The sequence below is a fragment of the Anomaloglossus baeobatrachus genome, chromosome 5 (genome assembly GCF_048569485.1).
Source record: "Anomaloglossus baeobatrachus isolate aAnoBae1 chromosome 5, aAnoBae1.hap1, whole genome shotgun sequence".
Classification (NCBI taxonomy): Eukaryota; Metazoa; Chordata; class Amphibia; order Anura; family Aromobatidae; genus Anomaloglossus; species Anomaloglossus baeobatrachus.
Window position 1 is genome coordinate 571,491,756 of NC_134357.1, and position 18,575 is coordinate 571,510,330.

Here is an 18,575-nt window from a genome sequence, read left to right on the forward strand (position 1 = left end):
CTCCCAGTACAGGGCTCCTGCACGCCCAGGGTCTACTGCGGTGGGGGTCTCGCCCAGCCGGCGCTCCCCGGTGCCAACCATGATCGGCACTCTCCAAGGGGAACACCGCTGTGTCGCGGCCGGCTCTGCTGCCTTGCAGCTGCCTCCCCGCGGAACCTCAGCCGAGGCCCGCGACCCTGGAGCGGCTTGCCTGGCCTTCTGGGTCTTCCTGGCCGGGCGGGTTGATGGAGCCTGGTCACTCTGGGGCACGGTCACTTCTGGGGCATCCGGCCTCGCTTCATGGGCGGGTACTGGCCGGCAACGGGTCCCCTCCGGCAACGGGCACAGCGCGGCCGGGTTCCATAAAAGGTCCAGGCCAGCCTCCCCAAGCAGCTTCCCAGTAGCGCCCAGGACGGACTCCGCCACCGATGTCGGGGGTGGGGATACGGGTGGAGGAGCAGCGACAACCGCCGCGGGCAATGGAGGAAGCGGTATGGCAGGCAGCAGCAGACTGAGCCCCTCAGCCGCGATGGCCGACCCCTCAAGGGCACAGGGACATGGGTCGCCTTCCCACCCCGCCAACACCGTCATCCTTTCACGGGCCCGCACGGCAGCCACTATCTCCGCCGCCCAGTGCTCCACCAGGAAGCTTACCTGGTGCTGGAGGCGGCAACACATCTCCTCCATCCGGGCATTCACCCACGCCGCCGTTCCTTGCGCGGGCTTCGGGGTCTCGGGACGCTGGACGGGAGTCGCCATGCTGCACAGTCTTGATCCAGGAACAGAACGGATGCAAGGTCCTGGAGTCCCTGCCTTTTTATCTTCTCTGTTACATCAGGCAGCCTTCTCGCCCGCCTCCCCCTTGTTTTTCTCTTCGCACTCTCCCTTTGGGGGCGGGGCTTCACTTTCGCGCCTTCACTGCTCGGGGAAGACGACTCGAGCGGGAAACTTTCGCGCCAAGGTGGCGGACTTTCAACTTTTTTGGCAGGACGCCGCTGACGGAAACTTCTAAGGCGCACTTTCCACAGGTAAGTGGACTGTCCGAATCCTGTTCGTGATGCCAGAAGAGTCGAAGTGTACCGCCCTGAGAGGGGCCCGGCCTGTTTCTCCGCTGCTCGGGCCGAGCCGCTCGAGGTCCGGGCTCGGGTTGTCGGTGGCACGAGCGCCTCCGGACCAGGGGCCACGTCGCTTTGTTAAGGGAGAGGCAGTGGGGGTGGTAGTGGTGGTGCTGGACGAGGCGCGCAGCCAGGGAGGGCCGCGCTGTCGTCTCACGGGTCGTGATGCCACCCATGGGTAGTGGTGACGGGATGTGCCACCGCTGCGGCTGAAGTGATGGCGGGCTCGTCCGGGATCGGTGTTGCGGCCGCAGCCGCGATGTTAGCCCCTCCATGGGTAGGGGCGGTGTGTCCCGGGGCCCGGTTTTTGGGGACTGTAAGCGCTGATGTTGTTGTCGGGGTGCAGGGTGCCGCGGTGTAGTGTCGTGCCCGGATGGCACTGGTGTACTCACACGATTAATTCACACTCAGAGTCACTGGTAAACCAAAGTTCGGATATGGTCGGTTCTAGCGGCCGGCTGCTGATGTCCTCTGTGTGGTTGATGGTGGCCCCTTTCCCGTGCACCTCTGGTAGTTGTGTTTCGGCTCCCCTGCCTGGGCAGTGGTAGCTCGCTCCCCGGCGTTGAGCTGCCGGAGGAGCCCTCGGTTGCCCGCAGGCGCTGGCCCGTCGGGTGTTTGGCCCTTGGCGGTGACGCTCACCCGGTCTCGGTGGGCTTTTGCCTTCTTTCGGGATTTTGGGTGTGGATGAACCCGTGAGGTCCAGCCAGCAATCAGTCAATTTGGCTATACTCAGTGGCTTCTAAGCTAGGACGGGGTCTGAGTACCCGGTTTCTGGTGCTCCGGTACATGGTTGACTCCCCGGTTCAGGACCGGCGGGCTCCAACCCAGGCCCGGTCCGTACGGTTCTGCCGGTTGCTGTACCGGTACTCCTGCAGGCGGCCACCACCGTGGCCCTTGACGTTTCAAGGGTCCCTGACAGCTCTCCTCGGTGGGCGTGCCTTTCCACCTTACTCCACCCACCTGGTTTGCCCTACTGGTCCTGAGGGAGGCATCAGGTCTCCCTTTCGGGTGACGTGTGTGTGACCTCACAGGGGGTGGGGGTGTGTGTGTATGTGGTAGATGTTATTACCTGTGACCCCTGGGGTCCAGGGCGTCACATGCATATGTAAGTAGGTGAATGCTTGTGGTTAAGTTTCAGATCTATGTAATTTTTTTTCTCTTTTAATAATAAAAAGTCTACTTTCATTTACCAAATGGGATGGGAGCAGGATATCTAGGAAGATCACATCCCAAATACAAGCATGGGTAAATGGCTGTTGTGTTCAGGTAGCGGGTGTACATCTCTAATATTAGACTATTGAAACAATGAAGTGGGCACAAAAATGTATTTTAAACAATGCACACATTTGGATAGGTGAACAATTTTGTTTAAGTTTCAGGATTTGAAAGATTTATCTTTAAAGGAAAAAAAAAAGATGATTGCACTTTAATTTACAAACAGAAGCAACTCTTGAATTCAGATTTAGTGGCAAACTCTGCAATGAATGGTGAGACATGAATGGCCTGACAAAGGTACTAGAAGTTTTACTAATGTTCCCAGTATGCAGTAGAATACTTACCAGCCACCATCTTCCACTGTTCTTGGTGTCGCTGCAGTGATCTTTTGCTAGTTGTGACTAGCCAAATCACTCCAGTTTACTGGGCAGACCAGAAGTCACTTTTCAATGTAAGTCTAGTTCTGGCTGTCATAGACTATCATAGACTTTCATTTAAAGCATGTGACCATTTGCTCCAACTTCCAATCAGTCAAAAATTGCGGTCACAAGATGACGGAGCGGGACCAGAGTGGCACTGGGAGAAGCGGAAGATGGTGGCTGGTAAGTACTGTATTTTTTGGATTATAAGACGCACTTTTTCCCCTAAAAATTTGAAGAGTGAGAGGTGTGTCTTATAATCCGAATCACAGTCTGCGGCGGCTGTGCACGGTCTGCGGCGGCTGTGCACGGTCTGCGGCGGCTGGGCTGGCGCTACAGGGACTGTGCAAAGTCTGCGGCGGCTTGGCTGGGACTGTGAGCGGTGAGGGCTCCAAATAATGGTGCCCAGCGTCAGCGTGTGCGTAGATGAGATCTCTGCTTGTCATTGAGCCAGAGAGCTCAATCTGCGCATGCGCCAACTCCGGGTACCATTATTTGGTGCCTTCACAACTCGCTGCCCCAGCCGAGCAGCTGTCGCCGCAGCCCCAACACAGTCGCACCAGCATAGCTACCACTGTTGACAGTTTCTGGGACACCCACCGCACTGCCCACAGCATTGCGCTGCTCTACCACATCCCTGCTTCCTGAGACCCTGCTCTACCACCGATGCCGCTCCCCTCCGGTAAGACTGGATAATAAGACGGACCCCATTTTTTTCACCCCTTTTTTTTCTAAATTTGGGTTACGTCTTATAATTTGCTCCATCTTATAAATACAGTATATTACCAGGGGCACGGAAAAGACGTTAGTAATACCACTCTGGTGGTGAAATAAAAAAAAACAAAAAACACAGCAGAGGACTCCTGTTGCTACCACTGACTTTATCAATTATTAACTGTTTTTTTTTCTACAATGCTACTCAAAAGTAATACATTTTTTTATTGACAGATGAGAAAATTTCAGGATTTCAAACCAAAAATCAGGCCATCAGTAAAGATCTATCACCTGATACTTTCCAACAGGTCCTATCTTCTGAGTTATTACAGACTGTTAATGAAAATAACAGTAAGGACGTAAAACATCGAAGAGCTCATAAACAGCAGAAGGCTTTTTCATGTTTACAATGTGGGAAATCTTTTAAACACAAATTCACTCTTGTTGAACATCTGAGAATTCACACAGGGGAGAAGCCATTTTCATGTTCAGAATGTGGGAAATGTTTTACCTACAAAGGAGATATTGTTAGACATCAGAAAATTCACACAGGGGAGAAGCCATATAAATGTCCATCATGTGGGAAATGTTTTATCAGTAAAGGGAATCTTGTTAGACATCACAGAACTCACAAAGGTGAGAAATCATATTCAAGTTCTGAATGGTTGAAAGTTTTAAATAACCAATCAAATCATCAGAAGACGGAAAAAGGATTCTCCTGTTCAGAATGTGGGAAATGGTTTAGAAGCAATGCAAATCTTTTGGCACATCATAGAAGTCACACTGGGGAGAAGCCATTTTCATGTCAAGAATGTGGGAAAAGTTTTTCCAGAAAATCATATCTTGCTCTTCATATGAGATCTCACACGGGGGAGAAGCCATTTTCATGTTCAGAATGTGGGAGATGTTTCAGCCAGAAAGCAAATCTTTCAGCACATCAGATAATTCACACAGGGGAGAAGCCATTTTCATGTTCAGAATGTGGGAAACGTTTCACTTGGAAAGCAAATCTTTCTGCACATCAGATAAGTCACACAGGGGAGAAGCCATTTTCATGTCAAGAATGTGGCAAATGTTTCGGCCACAAAGGTAATCTTTCCACACATCAGTTAATTCACACAGGGTAGAAGCCAATTTCATGTTCAAACTAGTGGACTTGTTTCCGTTACAAACATAAAAGAACTCACAAAGAGGCATAGTCGGTTTCATTTTCCAAATGTGGGAAATGTTTTAATATCAACAAACCAAACTTTTTTGACCAACAGAGAATGCACATAGTGGAGAAACTATTTACATGTCCAGAAAGTTCGAAATGTTATTCTTCTGAATCAACTCTTACTACGCATCTGAGGAGAAACTATTTTCATATTGAGAATATGGAAAATGTTTTTTGGAGAAATTACTTCTTAAACATCAGAAAAAAAAAATCACACTGGGAAGTAGCCATTTTAATTTAAAAAAAATAATAATTTATAAACATGACTATTTGCACAAGAAAAGTCACAAACAAGTTAGTCAAAGTTAAAGAGGTAGTTCACTACTTATTTTTCGGAGTCACATCGATATAATATTGAGAAACAATGTTTCTCTCAAATACCTTGTGTTGCAAATAGTACCTATTGCAGTCCACTCATCCCCTTCTCATGACCCCCGGGCTCCTTGACCTCTGATGTCCGTGAATGTCACGTCAACTTCCAGTTGACCTGACATCACCGTGGCCGGCCCCTGGCTTCCAAGAGTGACTGGGCTGTGGATGGTGTTTCACTGCTCGTCACAGCCCAGCGTCACAGCGCAGCATCTCCCTGCTCTCTCCTTCACTGCAGAGTGCCACAAGCAGGAGCGATGCTGGGCTGTGAAACACCGTCCACAGCACAGTCACTCACGAAAGCCTGGGGCTTTCAGTTGACCTGACATCACCGGACATCAGACGTCACAGAGCCCAGGGGGTCACGAGAAGGGGATGAGTGAACCGCAATGGCGCCGCTCACGGGCACTTTTAGCAACACAAGGTATTTGAGAGAAGCCTTGTTTCTCAACATTATATTGATGCGGCTTAGAAACATAAGTAGTGAACCACCTCTTTAAGTCACAAATTTACGTGAGAGAGGAAAATCAATTTAGGATACTATATCATGATGATTAGACAATGTATGTAATTACCAATAAATATTATCAAATGCAGTGCCTTCAAAAAGTATTAATACCCCATGAACTTTTCCACATTACACCCACAAATTCAATATTTTTTATTTGAGCTTTAAGTGATATACTAACACTAAGTTGCACGTATCTGTAAAGTATTTTTTAAATATTTTAAAAATATAAATCTGAAAATTGACTTTTGTGTACTTTTGTTTTTACTGTCCCATCCATTAATGAACTGGGTAATGACTGTTGTCAGTGACCATGACCTCTAACATCACATCCAGCTCCCAGCATTGTTTTTCCTGTAGTCTCTCTATGCAGTCCTGCTCATCCTCCTTTACATCTGTCATTTATTATCTGCTATTTATTGAACTTGGCTTCCCTGCATGCTCAGAAATGTAAAAAGTTTGACAGTATACAGAAAACTCGTGCCCACTGTACTCAAACACAAAGGAGGGACAGTATGTGAACTGGGGAACAATGCAAAAGGGATAGGGAATAAACGCACAACTGGAGAACTCACACACCATACAGAACCGCAAGTTGTAGATCACCATAGAACTGGATAACCACAGGAACCGAGGAAGCAGAAGCTATATCCGGCACTCTGCCCCAGGATCCAGAACCTTATAAAGGGTAAAGGCTGCTGAGGATGGTAATCAGCAGCCTGAGCTCCCAGCAGATGCCACAAGCCAGCAGAAATTAACTCCTGCTGTACTGGAGAGCAGTGAAAAGAGAACCAGCTGACGCCCAAGACAAGCTGTGCAACTAAGGAATCCCAGGCCGTTTGCTGGACTCTGTAGTGTGAACAGAGTCCAACACCACCTTGACACCCAGCTAATGCAACGCCGAACACCGCATGACAGGTAACTTCAGGATCAGTCCCTAGAACAAATGTCATTATTGAAAATCCGTTTGAGACTCCCTAAGCATTTTGGGAGTTAAACAGCATTGAAAGCTAAAAAGAAGAAAGAGAAAGTGCCTCTATAGAACTGTATACCAATTTTTAATTATTGTCATTTAGAAAATTGATGAACGTTAACATATGTGATACATGAAATATGATTGTAGGTTTTAACCTTTATTGTGAGAAAAATCTTTGAAGGATTTCTAAGAAATGTTACCCTGGACTATCTCATAATGAATACCCACATATCTCAGCATCAACAAGGGTTTATGAGGGATGGATTCTGTCAATCTTTTAAGCTTTTATCAAAAGATAAGTTCCAGACGAGACCAGGATAATGCCATGGATGTTGTATATCTGGACTTTTCAAAGTGGATTGATGTTGTGTTTGGTACATGAAATGAGAACAATGGGATTAAGGGACAATGGTTATAATTGGGTTACCAACTGGCTCAATAATAAAAAAACAGATTGGGAAATAACGTAACCACTTTGATTGGTCACAGTTAACAATGAGATGGTAAGGTTCAGTATTGGGCCCTCTTCTTAATATATTTACCGTAGTAAAGAGTTTTAGAGGGCTGTATTTGCATATGATACTAATGTTTGCAAGGTGGTACTGAAAAACACATATAAAGCAATTAATGTGCTGAAACACCTGCTATAATACAGAAACACACCAGATACTAAATTACAAATAATCACAGAAATACCACTATTGAACAGAATTATGTTGTAAGTATACATGAAACTACAATCTCATGCTACAAGACGTAAGCAAAGAGTGAAAGACAGGTGAATACTCTAGGACCACAAGTAGGAGTTAACTGAATAATCAAAAATAAATATTACTTGTATCCACAGTATGAATGTCACGCTAGGTACAGGGAAGTACCAAGCGAACAGCAAAAGGGTTAGGAAGGAAAACCCTGTGCCTAGGAAAGTCGAAGATTGTGACCCCTGGAGAAACCTACTGTTGGCCCCCGGCTTCCCTTACGACCCTAGATAGGTTTTGCAACTATGTGCCAATCCGGATACCCCACCCCTGGCTGACCCTGAAATAGGCCCAATGTAGGGAATGGATGGGATGAGCACTTAGTCAACCCCACTAAGCAATAAACAAAAAAACACAGGGAAATACACAAAGGGGAGAGTAAACAAATAACTTATCTCCAGATAATTCAGGGAGAGGAACTGTACAACAACAAAGTTAAGGGCACTTTACACGCTACAATATATCTTACGATGTGTCAGCGGGGTCACGTCGTAAGTGACGCACATCCGGCATCGTAAGTTACATTGTAGCATGTAACAGCTATGTGCGATTGCGATTGAACGGTAAAACGTTCATCGGATGCACGTCGTTCAATTCCTAAAAATTGAACGTCAGGTTGTGTTATGGACAAGATTATGAGTATATAAGAATTATATGGAGATATCCATAAAGAACAGGATTTAAGATGGTGTTTGAACTGTACCACACATATATCTCTTGGCATAAGACTCAGACAGACAGAGTCTTGTGACAAGTGAATCATGCTGACATTGCTTAATATAAATGAGGAACCAAGCACATTACAGTATACAGTTGTATATCACAGAATAAGCTGTTCTATTTTATCCAATAGAAGACGTGTTACGTATTCTTGGCACCTAGCCAATAAGTCCGGTTAAATATTTGTACAACTTCCGGAATAAATCAGTCTTACTTTCTATTCATATCTGAGTACGTCTCTAGTGTGAGTGAAAGAGAGTGGTATGCATGCTACCACGAGTGACTCATAATTTGGACTGCAGACAGTTTAAGAGGGATGCATGACTGAATGGCATCAACCTAAATTAAGGCTTTATCAGTTGTTCATCGTACCCGGGGTAGCACACATCGCACATCACATGAACAGATCTTACCTACGTCCTGCGGCTCCCGCCGGCAATGCGGAAGGAAGGAGGTGGACGGGATGTTTACGTCCCGCTCATCTCCACCCCTCCGCTTCTATTGGCCGGCTGCTGCATGACGTCGATGTGACGCCGAAAGTCCCTCCCACTCTAGGAAGTGGATGTTCGCCGCCCACATCGAGGTCGTATGGACGGGTAAGTACGTGTGACGGGGGGTTATTAGTTTGTGTGACACGTTCAACAAATTGAACGTGCTGCACATACGATGGGGGCGGGTACGATCGCATACGATATCGTATGCTGGATTGTAAGGTGTAAAGCAGGCTTTACTCCTGATGAGTGCAAGCCGACTGCTTGCACTGAAGACTTGTTAATGGTATTAGACCTATCACCAGCACAGAGTAAGGGGGATGAGAGTATTTAAAGACACATTTAAAGACACAAAGGAAAGTACTGAAGATTAACAGCTGAAAAGGTAAGGACATCTGCAGGGTCCTAAAGAGAAGCTGGGAAAAAGGAAAAGTCAGAAAGCAACTTGTGTAGCCAAACGCTGTGAACTTCTACAGCTGGAAACTACAGGACTGTCTGTCATGTGTGACACGTACTTCATGTGTATGGTTCAACTTCATTCAATTTCCATATCAGTAAAAAATCTAAGTATACAGACTAACAAGGTGAAGTGAAGTAAATCCTGTTTGTAAGACGCGTTCTCTGGCCAGTAAAGCGGTCATCAATGTGTGCAATATTAGGCAGTTCGGAGCTTGTTACATCACTACAGCTCAGTGAGGGCATCTGGTAGCAAAAAAAAAAAAATAGGCCCCATGTGTTTCAAACGTCTATGAGCCTGATTCATCATTTGATGAATTTTTGAGAAAAATGTTCTTATCTTGTAGTATTTGCTGCTGTTTGTTGTGCCAAATTCATCAAAATGGTGCGCATGGTTCATGAATTTTTTAACAAAATCTAAAATGGTCTGTTTTTGTCTTTAGTAGTTCTGGCAACCTTACAATGGAAAACAGTTGCACATTTCTCAAAATATCACAAAAAGTGAGCAAAAATTTCTAGCGTAGATCAAATCCCTCTGGTAGAAAGTAGATTACATTTCTGACAAATTGAGATTTTTCTAAAAGCCACAAATTAAGAATTAGGCAAAAACATCTGGAAAACCCTAAACTATATGCAAAGTGGAGAACAAAAAAACAGGCGAACATATATAAAACCGATTTTAAAACAAGCACAAATGGAAAGATGAATTTAGAACAAAGAAAAGTTGCAAAACTTGACAAAAAAGTAGGTGCAAATATTATCCAGATTATAATGAGGGCAATCTAGAATATCGCCCGGTGACCAAAGCTCAAGGGGGCTCGTGGCCAGATTGCCTGGCTGCGCTAATCCTCGGGCAGGGAGCATTCCAGGAGCTGCCCTGCTGGAAATACGGAATAGTAGTGCAACACCTTTTCTTTGCCGGCGCGATGACGTCATCAGTTGGTGCTCGTGTGATGACATCATTGTGCCACCCACAAGAAGTGGGGCTACAAGAGATAGTATGGACAAGTATTAAAAAAAAAATTTCAATAAAATTAATGAAATAGGGGTAGGAGATGAAATTATAATGAATAAAAAGTGGGGGGTTGGGAGAGCGGACATTTTAATGAATTGAGGGTGAGGGGTGAAAGAGAGGACATACGAGGGGCGATATAATAAACACAATGAATATATATATAAAAAAAATATATATTTTTCTACATAGTCTCCTAACAAGTCTATACATTTAGTCCATCTCTTTTCTAAACTTAGAATTCAAGAAAAAATTCTTGATCTTGACCCTCAAAAAAATCTCCAACAGCGGTTATCACGTCGCTATTGTCGTCAAATTTGTTGCCCCGGAGGTGTTCCTTGAGGCGAGGAAAGAGAAAGAAGTCACTGGGGGCTGAATCTGGCGAATAGAGGGGGGGGTGTTCCACCAGTTCAAAGCCCGCTTCTTCAATGGTTGCCATGGCAACTGCAGCTTTGTGAGCCGGCGCGTTATCTTGGTGAAACAGCACTCCAGCCCGCAGTTTTCCGCGCCTTTTCTCCTTGACAGCCTCCCGCAATCTTCTTATTTGTTCTGCGTAATAGGAGCCCGTAATAGTGGATCCCTTCTCCAAATAGTCCACCATAATAATTCCTTCAGCGTCCCAAAAAACGGACGCCATAACTTTCCCTGCTGAGCTTGACACTTTGAATTTTTTCGGCATCGGTTCGTCGGCTCGTTTCCATGTCATTGATTGTTGTTTAGTTTCAGGATCAAAGTGGTGGATCCAGGTCTCGTCCATGGTCAAAAAACGTGACAAAAACTTCTCCTTGTCTGCTTGGAACGTTTCGAGATTTGCTATTGAAATGTCAACTCGTTTCTTCTTTTGCTCGTCGGTTAACATTTTTGGCACCCAACGCGCGGAGACCTTTCTCATATGCAATTCTTTTGCAAGGATTCTTTGAATAGTGCCATATGAGATCCCTGTGACCTCAGCTACATGCCTGATAGTCACTCTTCGATCTGCCAATACAACGTCTTCAACTTTTTTCACATTTTCTTCATTGAGGGACGTGGATGGGCGTCCTTCACGATGTTCATCTTCCGTCGATGTTCTTCCCAGCTTAAATTCCTTGGCCCACCGTGCAACTGTGGAATATGGAGAAGAGTCCCCCAATGTTTCCACCAAGTCGCTGTGTATGTCTTTGGTAGTCATTTTTTTCAAGCAGAGGTATTTGATGACAGCTCTGAGCTCGTTTTTTTCCATTTTGATGTTCACTCCTCGGCAGTTCATATTCAAATGAATGTAGCTCCCGTGAATCGTGGCCTATTTAAGTAATTTTTTTTTCCTGGACTAGTGGGTACCTAAGAGAGAAATAACCGATTATCATTACTTTTGGATCGCCCCTCGTATAATGAATTGAGGGTGGGCAGTGGGAGAGTGGACATTAGGCCGGGGCCACACGGGGACTAATGCAATCCTCGCATAACACTCGGCTCACGCTGGCAGCACATCGGGAGCCGAGTGTCATGGGAGTGTCACTGCAACTGAGGTCCGATCATGCGATCAGACCTCAGCTGCGGGGGGCGCTGAGGAGGAGGGATTTATCTCTCCTCCGTAGCTGGCTCTTACGATTCTCGCCCTGCACTCGTGGTACACCGGTGTACAGTGCGCAGTGCGATCTTTCTCTCGCCCCATAGACTTGAATGGGTGCGAGCGAAAGAGTCTCGCAAGCTGCGATTGTTTTCTCGGTCCGATTGGGGCCGAGTAAATAATCGCTCATGGGTGCTGACACATAGGCTAATATTGGTCCGAGTGGAATGCGATGTTTTATCGCATTCCACTCGGTCCGATTTTTATGCCGTGTGTCTTAGGCCTTACATAATTAATTAGGGGGAAAGGAAGCATGAAATTGTAATTAATTGGGGGTCATGTGGTGCACAGTGGGGGTATTGAGGACGCAGAAGAGTACATTGGCTAATTATTCTTTTCATGACCTTCTGATTTTCCATTATTGCATTTTTCCCTGCCTTTCTTCCAAGAAACATAACTTTTTATTTTTTTATTTTTCCATCAATCTAGTCATAAGAGGGCTTGTTTGTTTTGAGACAAGTTGTACTTTCGAATGACACCAGTCGTTTTGTCACATAGTATACTGGAAAATGGGGTAAAAATTCTGTGTGGTGAAATTGCAAAAAAAAAAGTGCAATTGCGCAATTATTTTTATTTACTGTGTTCATTATATGTTAAAATAACTATTTTTTGGTAGGAAGTGAAGACTTTGAGGGGCCTATATAACAGAAAATACCAAAAAGTTACCCCATTCAAGAGTTTTATTTACCCTTCAGATGCTTCACAGGAGCTAAAGTAATGTAGAAAGAAAAAAATATTTTTTTTTATTTTTTCCCACAAAATGTTTAGCTCAAAATTTTGCATTTTCACAAGGTGAACATGAGAAAATGGACCATACAATTGTTGTGCTGTTTCTGAGGAACAGGCCCACTCCTGTCACTCATCCACCTCTTTATTTGAAAGCTGTGAATTCTGGGTCAAACCCTTTCTGGTGTATGGCCCATGCCTCACTGCTGGGCTAAAACAATATAGGTACTGTGGGGCAATCAATGCCACTGTCCTGCTGTCTGCCCCTAATTTTGTGAACTGTGGAGACTCCAAATTGGGTTTCCAAGTTGTGTCTTGCCTGTAAGTGGCAGGGGTTTCATAGGAACAGGCCCACTCCTGTCACTCATTCACCTCTTTATTTGAAAGCTGTGAATTCTGGGCCAGACCCTTTCTGGTGCATGGCCTATGCCTCACTGCTGGGCCAAAACAATATAGGTACTGTGGGGCAATCGATGCCACTGTCCTGCTGTCCCCCCCTAATTTTGTAAACTGTGGAGACTCCAAATTGAGTTTCCAAGTTGTGTCTTGCCTGTAAGTGGCAGGGGTTTCAGAGGAACAGGCCCACTCCTGTCACTCATCCACCTCTTAATTTGAAAGCTGTATGAATTCAATGGGGTTCAAATATGTTCATCAAGCTGTTTGGCGAACACAAACTGAATCTTGGGAGGTTTGCCCATCTCTAGTCAGAACTACTTCTGACTCTGTTCACACAGCAGTCAGGCACTCCACACGATGCTTATTTTGAGTTGCACAGACATGCTTGGGCGTCGACCAGCTGTGCTCTTGTTAATAATCAAGCTTGCAGGAGTTAAGTTCTCCTAGCCTGTGCATTACTGCTTGAGTCACATGTTGCAGGAGACCTATTAATCACTACTGTCCCGGGCTTCTCCTTGGTGGAGGCCCAGTAGAACAGGGTTGTTCAGGAGCTAGGTCAAGGAAGGCGGCTCAAATATCATCACCTTCCCTGAGGGCGAGTTTTGGCTCTCCTGTTCCTAGTGATCCCATCATACTCCTTGATCCATAATGATTTTCACAAATCTCTATTAAAGAAATTTGTGGGATCAGGAGCCCCTCTTCCTGTACGTCCACCTCCGGTCTTAGTTGATGGGTCTTTGGAGTTTCAAGTATCAAAAATTATAGGATTCTCATGTTGTTCTTTACAGTACTTGGTTCACTGGCAGGGTTATGGTCCTGAGGAGAGGACTAGGGTACCAGCCTCTGATATCCATGCGAATTGTTTGGTAGGGAATTTCGTCGCTGTCATCTGGAGATACCTGGTCTTGAGGGACCAGAGGCCCTTCGTAGAGGGAGAGATATTGTCACACAGAGTTTTGCTCAAAACTCACCAAGTGTCATGGCGGCATCAGAAACTGTTCACACTACATATTCTGACACTCCACACTATGGTTTCTCTGATGTTTTTGAGATATACAGGCAGGCTCGGGTGTCAACCAGCTGTGTGCTCATTAATGTTCACACTTGCAAGAGTTAACTTATGGTAGCCTGCTGGTTACCTCAAAGAACACATGTTATTGGAAACCTATCACATTTACTCTCCACCTTTTTAAGATGGTGGAATCCCTCTTCCCACTCTGACTATAGCTTTGGTCTGTGTGCTGTTGTGTCCCAGTCCTGCTGGTGATTATATTGCGTGATGCTTGGAGTTGTTGTGGAATCCTCTTGTTGTTTCCTCATTGCTGCTATTTTCCTTATACCTCTTATTGTCTTAGGCTAGTTTCACAGTTGCGTTGAACGGCATCCGTTGCATTGCGTTGTGTGACAGATGCAATGGATGCGTTGCATATAATGGCACAACGGATGCAACGGATCGTACAAAACAACGGAAAGCGCTTTTTTTTTTTTTATTTTTTCTTCTTTACAGTTTTACCAGCAGCAGACTATTGTGAATGATCAGCTGATCACCCAGCGGCCGGACGTGAAGCTGATCGCTCTCAATAGCCGGCGGCCGGGCGCTCAGCTGAGTGCTCTCACATGCCGGCGGCCGTGCGCTCAGCTGAGAGCTGTCACATGCCGGCGGCCGGCCACTCAGCTGAGCGCTGTCACATGCCGGCGGCCGGGCGCTCAGCCGAGAGCTGTCACTTGCCGGCGGCCTGGCGCTCAGCTGAGCGCTCTCACATGCCGGCGGTCGGGCGCTTAGCTGAACGTTCGGCCACCAAAAAACAAAATAAAGTTTCTGTGATTTAAAAAAAAAAAAAAAGAGCATGCGCAGTGAAAAATAAAGATTTACGCCGCTCTAAAAAACGTTACATGCTGCGTTCCTTCCGCCCGACGCAGCGTCAAAATAACGATGCTGCGTCGTCCAGCGGATGCAATGCTGACACTTGCGTTACAATGCGTCGTCGATACAAGTCTATGGAGAATAGCGCAGTGCGTTAACGGACTGCGCTATTCTCCATAGTGACGGACTGCGCTGAACGCAAGTGTGAAAGTACCCTTATACATCTGCGTGAGTGTGCTTTGAGATAGACAAACAGGGGAAACCAAAACTATCTCTGTTGGTTTTATCACACTCCTATCCCGGCCCTCCCCCAGGGTAGGGAGGGAGAGGGTATAAGATAAGGGCTGGTCAGGAGCAGGGTCAGGTTGGTGACTCAGATATGCTCACCTTCAGAAGTAACTCTGAGATGAGGGATAGCTAGGAACCCGGGTCCTCTACTCTCCCTATTCATTGTGACATAGGCTAGAAACCTAATAAGTTGCTCTGGTCCCTCCCAACAAGGTAGGGAGCCTTAAATATCTGGTGCCTCCCAGTAACAGGCTGGACACCTTTTCAAGGAACACGCGCTGCCCCTGTAAGAGATGGGAGCATACATGCCCTAAGCTTGTGACCAAGGAAACCCGCACAGCATGTACAATCCCTGGGTACTAGGGACATCGGCAGATGCCGGGGACCGAAATACATGTGGGGAGCCGCGGAGCAAAACCGGTGACTGCACTACATGTGGGGGCAATGCAGCAGAGCAGGCATACGTGGGTGGCCGTGCAGCAAAGCAAGGGATGGCGCAGCATGAGCAAGCTCGCAAAGACAGCGAATGGACCAAGCAGGTAACGTTGTTGGTGTCTCTGCCAGGCAGGGGGAGAGAACAATGCAAGGGCATTGGCACATGTAAGCACCAAACGCCAGCGTAATTAGGGATGGGAATGCCGGTGTTACAGCTTTTTTACTTACAAGAAAGCAGGTTCTGGCTGCAGAAAAAAACCCAGTAAAAACACAACATGGGAGCATGCATTAAAGTGACACTTGTCAGAATTGCAAAATTTGGCTTGGTCAGGAAGGTGAAAACAGGCTGGGGGGTTATTATTATTATTATTATTATTTATTATTATTATAGCGCCATTTATTCCATGGCGCTTTACAAGTGAAAGGGTATACGTACAACAATCATTAACAGTACATAACAGACTGGTACAGGAGGAGAGAGGACCCTGCCCGCGAGGGCTTACAGTCTACAGGGAATGGGTGATGGTACAATAGGTGAGGACAGAGCTGGTTGCGCAGTGGTCTACTGGACTGAGGGCTGTTGTAGGTTGTAGGCTTGTTGGAAGAGGTGGGTCTTGAGGTTCCTCTTGAAGCTTTCCACGGTAGGGGAGAGTCTGATGTGCTGAGGTAGAGCGTTCCAGAGTATGGGGGATGCACGGGAGAAATCTTGTACGCGATTGTGGGAAGAGGAGATAAGGGAGGAGCAGAGAAGGAGATCTTGTGAGGATCTGAGGTTGCGTGCAGGTAGGTACCGGGAGACTAGGTTAAGATTAAAATAATGAAGTCCATTATGAAAATGAGAACTTACCTCCTCAGAGAAGCTGATCAGACTAGTCCGACAGAATTGAACCCCCTTTAAAGCCATGTTGATGCTGGGTTACAAAGTTCAGAAAAAAACCCTTAAAGATTTTGCACTCAATAGAGGTTAGACTTTGCCTCAGATTTTTCCCCTTTTTGAAGATCGGCACCACATTTGCTCTGCAGCCGGACTCTGGTACAAACCCTGTAATTATAGAATGTATGAATATTACAAATAATGATCTGTCTATTAGGGTACTTAATTACCTCAGTACTCGGGGTTAGAGATGAGCGAACACGAACAGTAAAGTATGCAAACCACTTGACTGAGCATCGCTTTGCTCGAGTACGCTCTGTGCTTGACCCAGTGCAAGCCACTTGCTCGCACTAGGGATAAAATCAGCGTTAGCAGATGTAGAGTGTAAAACAAAACAAAAAAAAAAAAAACACAAAACACCCTGCCCTCCCTTCCCTGGAAGTGATCTGTTCATGGCTGGTGGTACGTTGGCACAGAGCCGAACTGCCCAATCAATGAGCTCCAATGAGATTCAGGTCCCGAACGGAACTTTATCTAAAGTCTGGCTGAACCCACTGAACATGAACGTCAACATGTCCACTAATCTCTAGTGAGGGGTGTTTGCCATCAGGGCTCAGGAATTTGTCTACTTTAGCGATTTTGATACGCTGTCATACTTCTTAGGTCCGGGGCCACACGGGGTACTAGTGCAATCCTCGCATGACACTCGGCTCACGCTGGCAGCACAGTGGGAGCCGAGTGTCATGCGAGTGTCCCTGCGACTGATCGGAGTGATCGCATGATCAGACCTCAGCTGCGGGGGTCGGGCCGGCACTGAGGAGGGGTGGGTCAGCACTGTGGAGGGGCGGGCCGGCACAGAGGAGGAGAGGGAGGGATTTATCTCCCTCTCTCCTGCGTAGCTGGCTATTGCGATTCTCGCCCTGCACTCGCAGACACTGGTGTACTGTGAGTGCAGTGCGATCTTTCTCTCGCCCCATAGACTTGAATAGGTGCAAGAGAAAGAGTCTCACATTACAGTTGCAGCATGTTGCGATTGTTTTCTCGGTCCGATTGGGGCAGAGAAAATAATCGCTCATGGGTGCTGACACACAGGCTAATATTGGTCCGAGTGGAAGGCGATGTTTTATCGCATTCCACTCGGTCTGATTTTCATGCCGTGTGGCTAAGGCCTTTCTGGATTAAACGTGGTAAAGGTGATTTTTTATGGTTTCCCTGATCAGATCACTCTTGGGATTAGAGATGAGCGAACCTCTTGATTTCGGTTTGCTGGCAACAAATGAGGCAAGCTCAACAGGTTTGAGCTTAACTCGAACCCCGGAGCAAGTCACTGATTAGCAGTTTGTGTCTCTGCCCACATACAGCCAGCCATAAGCAGAACACTCTCGGGGGCGGGTGCACTGGGTTTTTCAAACATTTTTTGTGTGCACACTGCATCTGATTACACTGATTTAACCCTAACTATAAGTCGTTCAAACAGTGCACGCAGCGTGCACAGGGCTGAGTATCACTCATACCCAGCACAGCACTCCTCGCTTGAGTAGTTTGCACTTGTAACTCACTTGAATTTCGAACTCGAACCTTGTGTTTTGGAAGTTGGTTTCCGAACCCGAACCTCGAGCCTCAGGTTCGTTCATCTCTACATGAGATTTTCCTGCATAAATAAATAATAGAAAGCGATTGACCTCATCCTCTTTCACCATTTCACCCAGATTATGTTTGAGGAGGCCGTTACTCTAACATTTTTAAGTCACACACTCTTCATATAGTTGAAGAATATTTGGATTATTACTTTCTTTGGTTCTGACTGCCTATCTATGTAGCATCCACAGGGCAAGGGGTTAACTGTTACTCGTCGCCGGGCCTGGTGATCTCGGGTCTGGGGATGTCACAGGTGGCCCTACCCGGCTTCGTGGCCCCGAGGTGTACAATAAAGAAGGGGGGGATGATGATGGAGGTTTGTGTCGTGACGCCACCTGCAGTATGCGTCCAGGGATTAGCCGCCGCTGCTGTCGCTGTCCTCCAGGGCTGATGGTCATAGCAGCTAAGATGTTTCTGCTCCCCACAGATGGAGTGGGCCCTGTGGAGGATGATGAGGGGAGTAGTAATGGCAAGCGCCGAAGCGCGGGGCGACGGGAAGGACAGGCGGACATCATCACTGAGGGTTCAAGGTTTTCTTTTACTCACAGTCCTGGTTTACCCGGGAGATGCCAGTCACGGCCGTGATGGGCCCCAGCCGATCCTGAGCAATTCAAGGTCACTGCCAGTGTTCCCACTGTGAGGCCTTTCTGGTCAGGGTCCCTCCAATCCCGGTGTAGGTGGAATATGGAACGGTCTGCGGGTGTTTCCTGCACTCTCCGCAGACTCTGGAATCCCGTGTAGCTGTGAGACCTGGGCCGAACAGCTTGCTCCAAGCCACGGGTCTTGCAGTGCTCCCA

The 18,575-nt window shown here is 46.7% G+C and overlaps 1 protein-coding gene and 1 long non-coding RNA gene across 2 annotated transcripts in view; one reads left to right on the forward strand and one right to left on the reverse strand.

Moving 5' to 3' along the window:
* Window positions 1-4,998, forward strand: part of LOC142313070 (uncharacterized) — a 36,862-nt gene extending 31,864 nt beyond the window's left edge. The window contains exon 6 of the mRNA XM_075352053.1: window positions 3,677-4,998. Within this exon, the coding sequence (XP_075208168.1) occupies window positions 3,677-4,569 (893 nt within the window). The 3' untranslated portion in view covers window positions 4,570-4,998. The remainder of the gene's footprint in view (window positions 1-3,676) is intronic.
* A 10,846-nt stretch (window positions 4,999-15,844) lies between these two features.
* LOC142312411 (uncharacterized) lies at window positions 15,845-17,772 on the reverse strand. The gene is made up of 3 exons (XR_012754380.1): window positions 17,700-17,772; window positions 16,114-16,308; window positions 15,845-15,971 (listed from the first exon to the last, which is right to left on the reverse strand). It is a non-coding gene; the product is annotated as an uncharacterized LOC142312411 (long non-coding RNA).
* Between the last annotated feature and the right edge of the window lie 803 nt (window positions 17,773-18,575).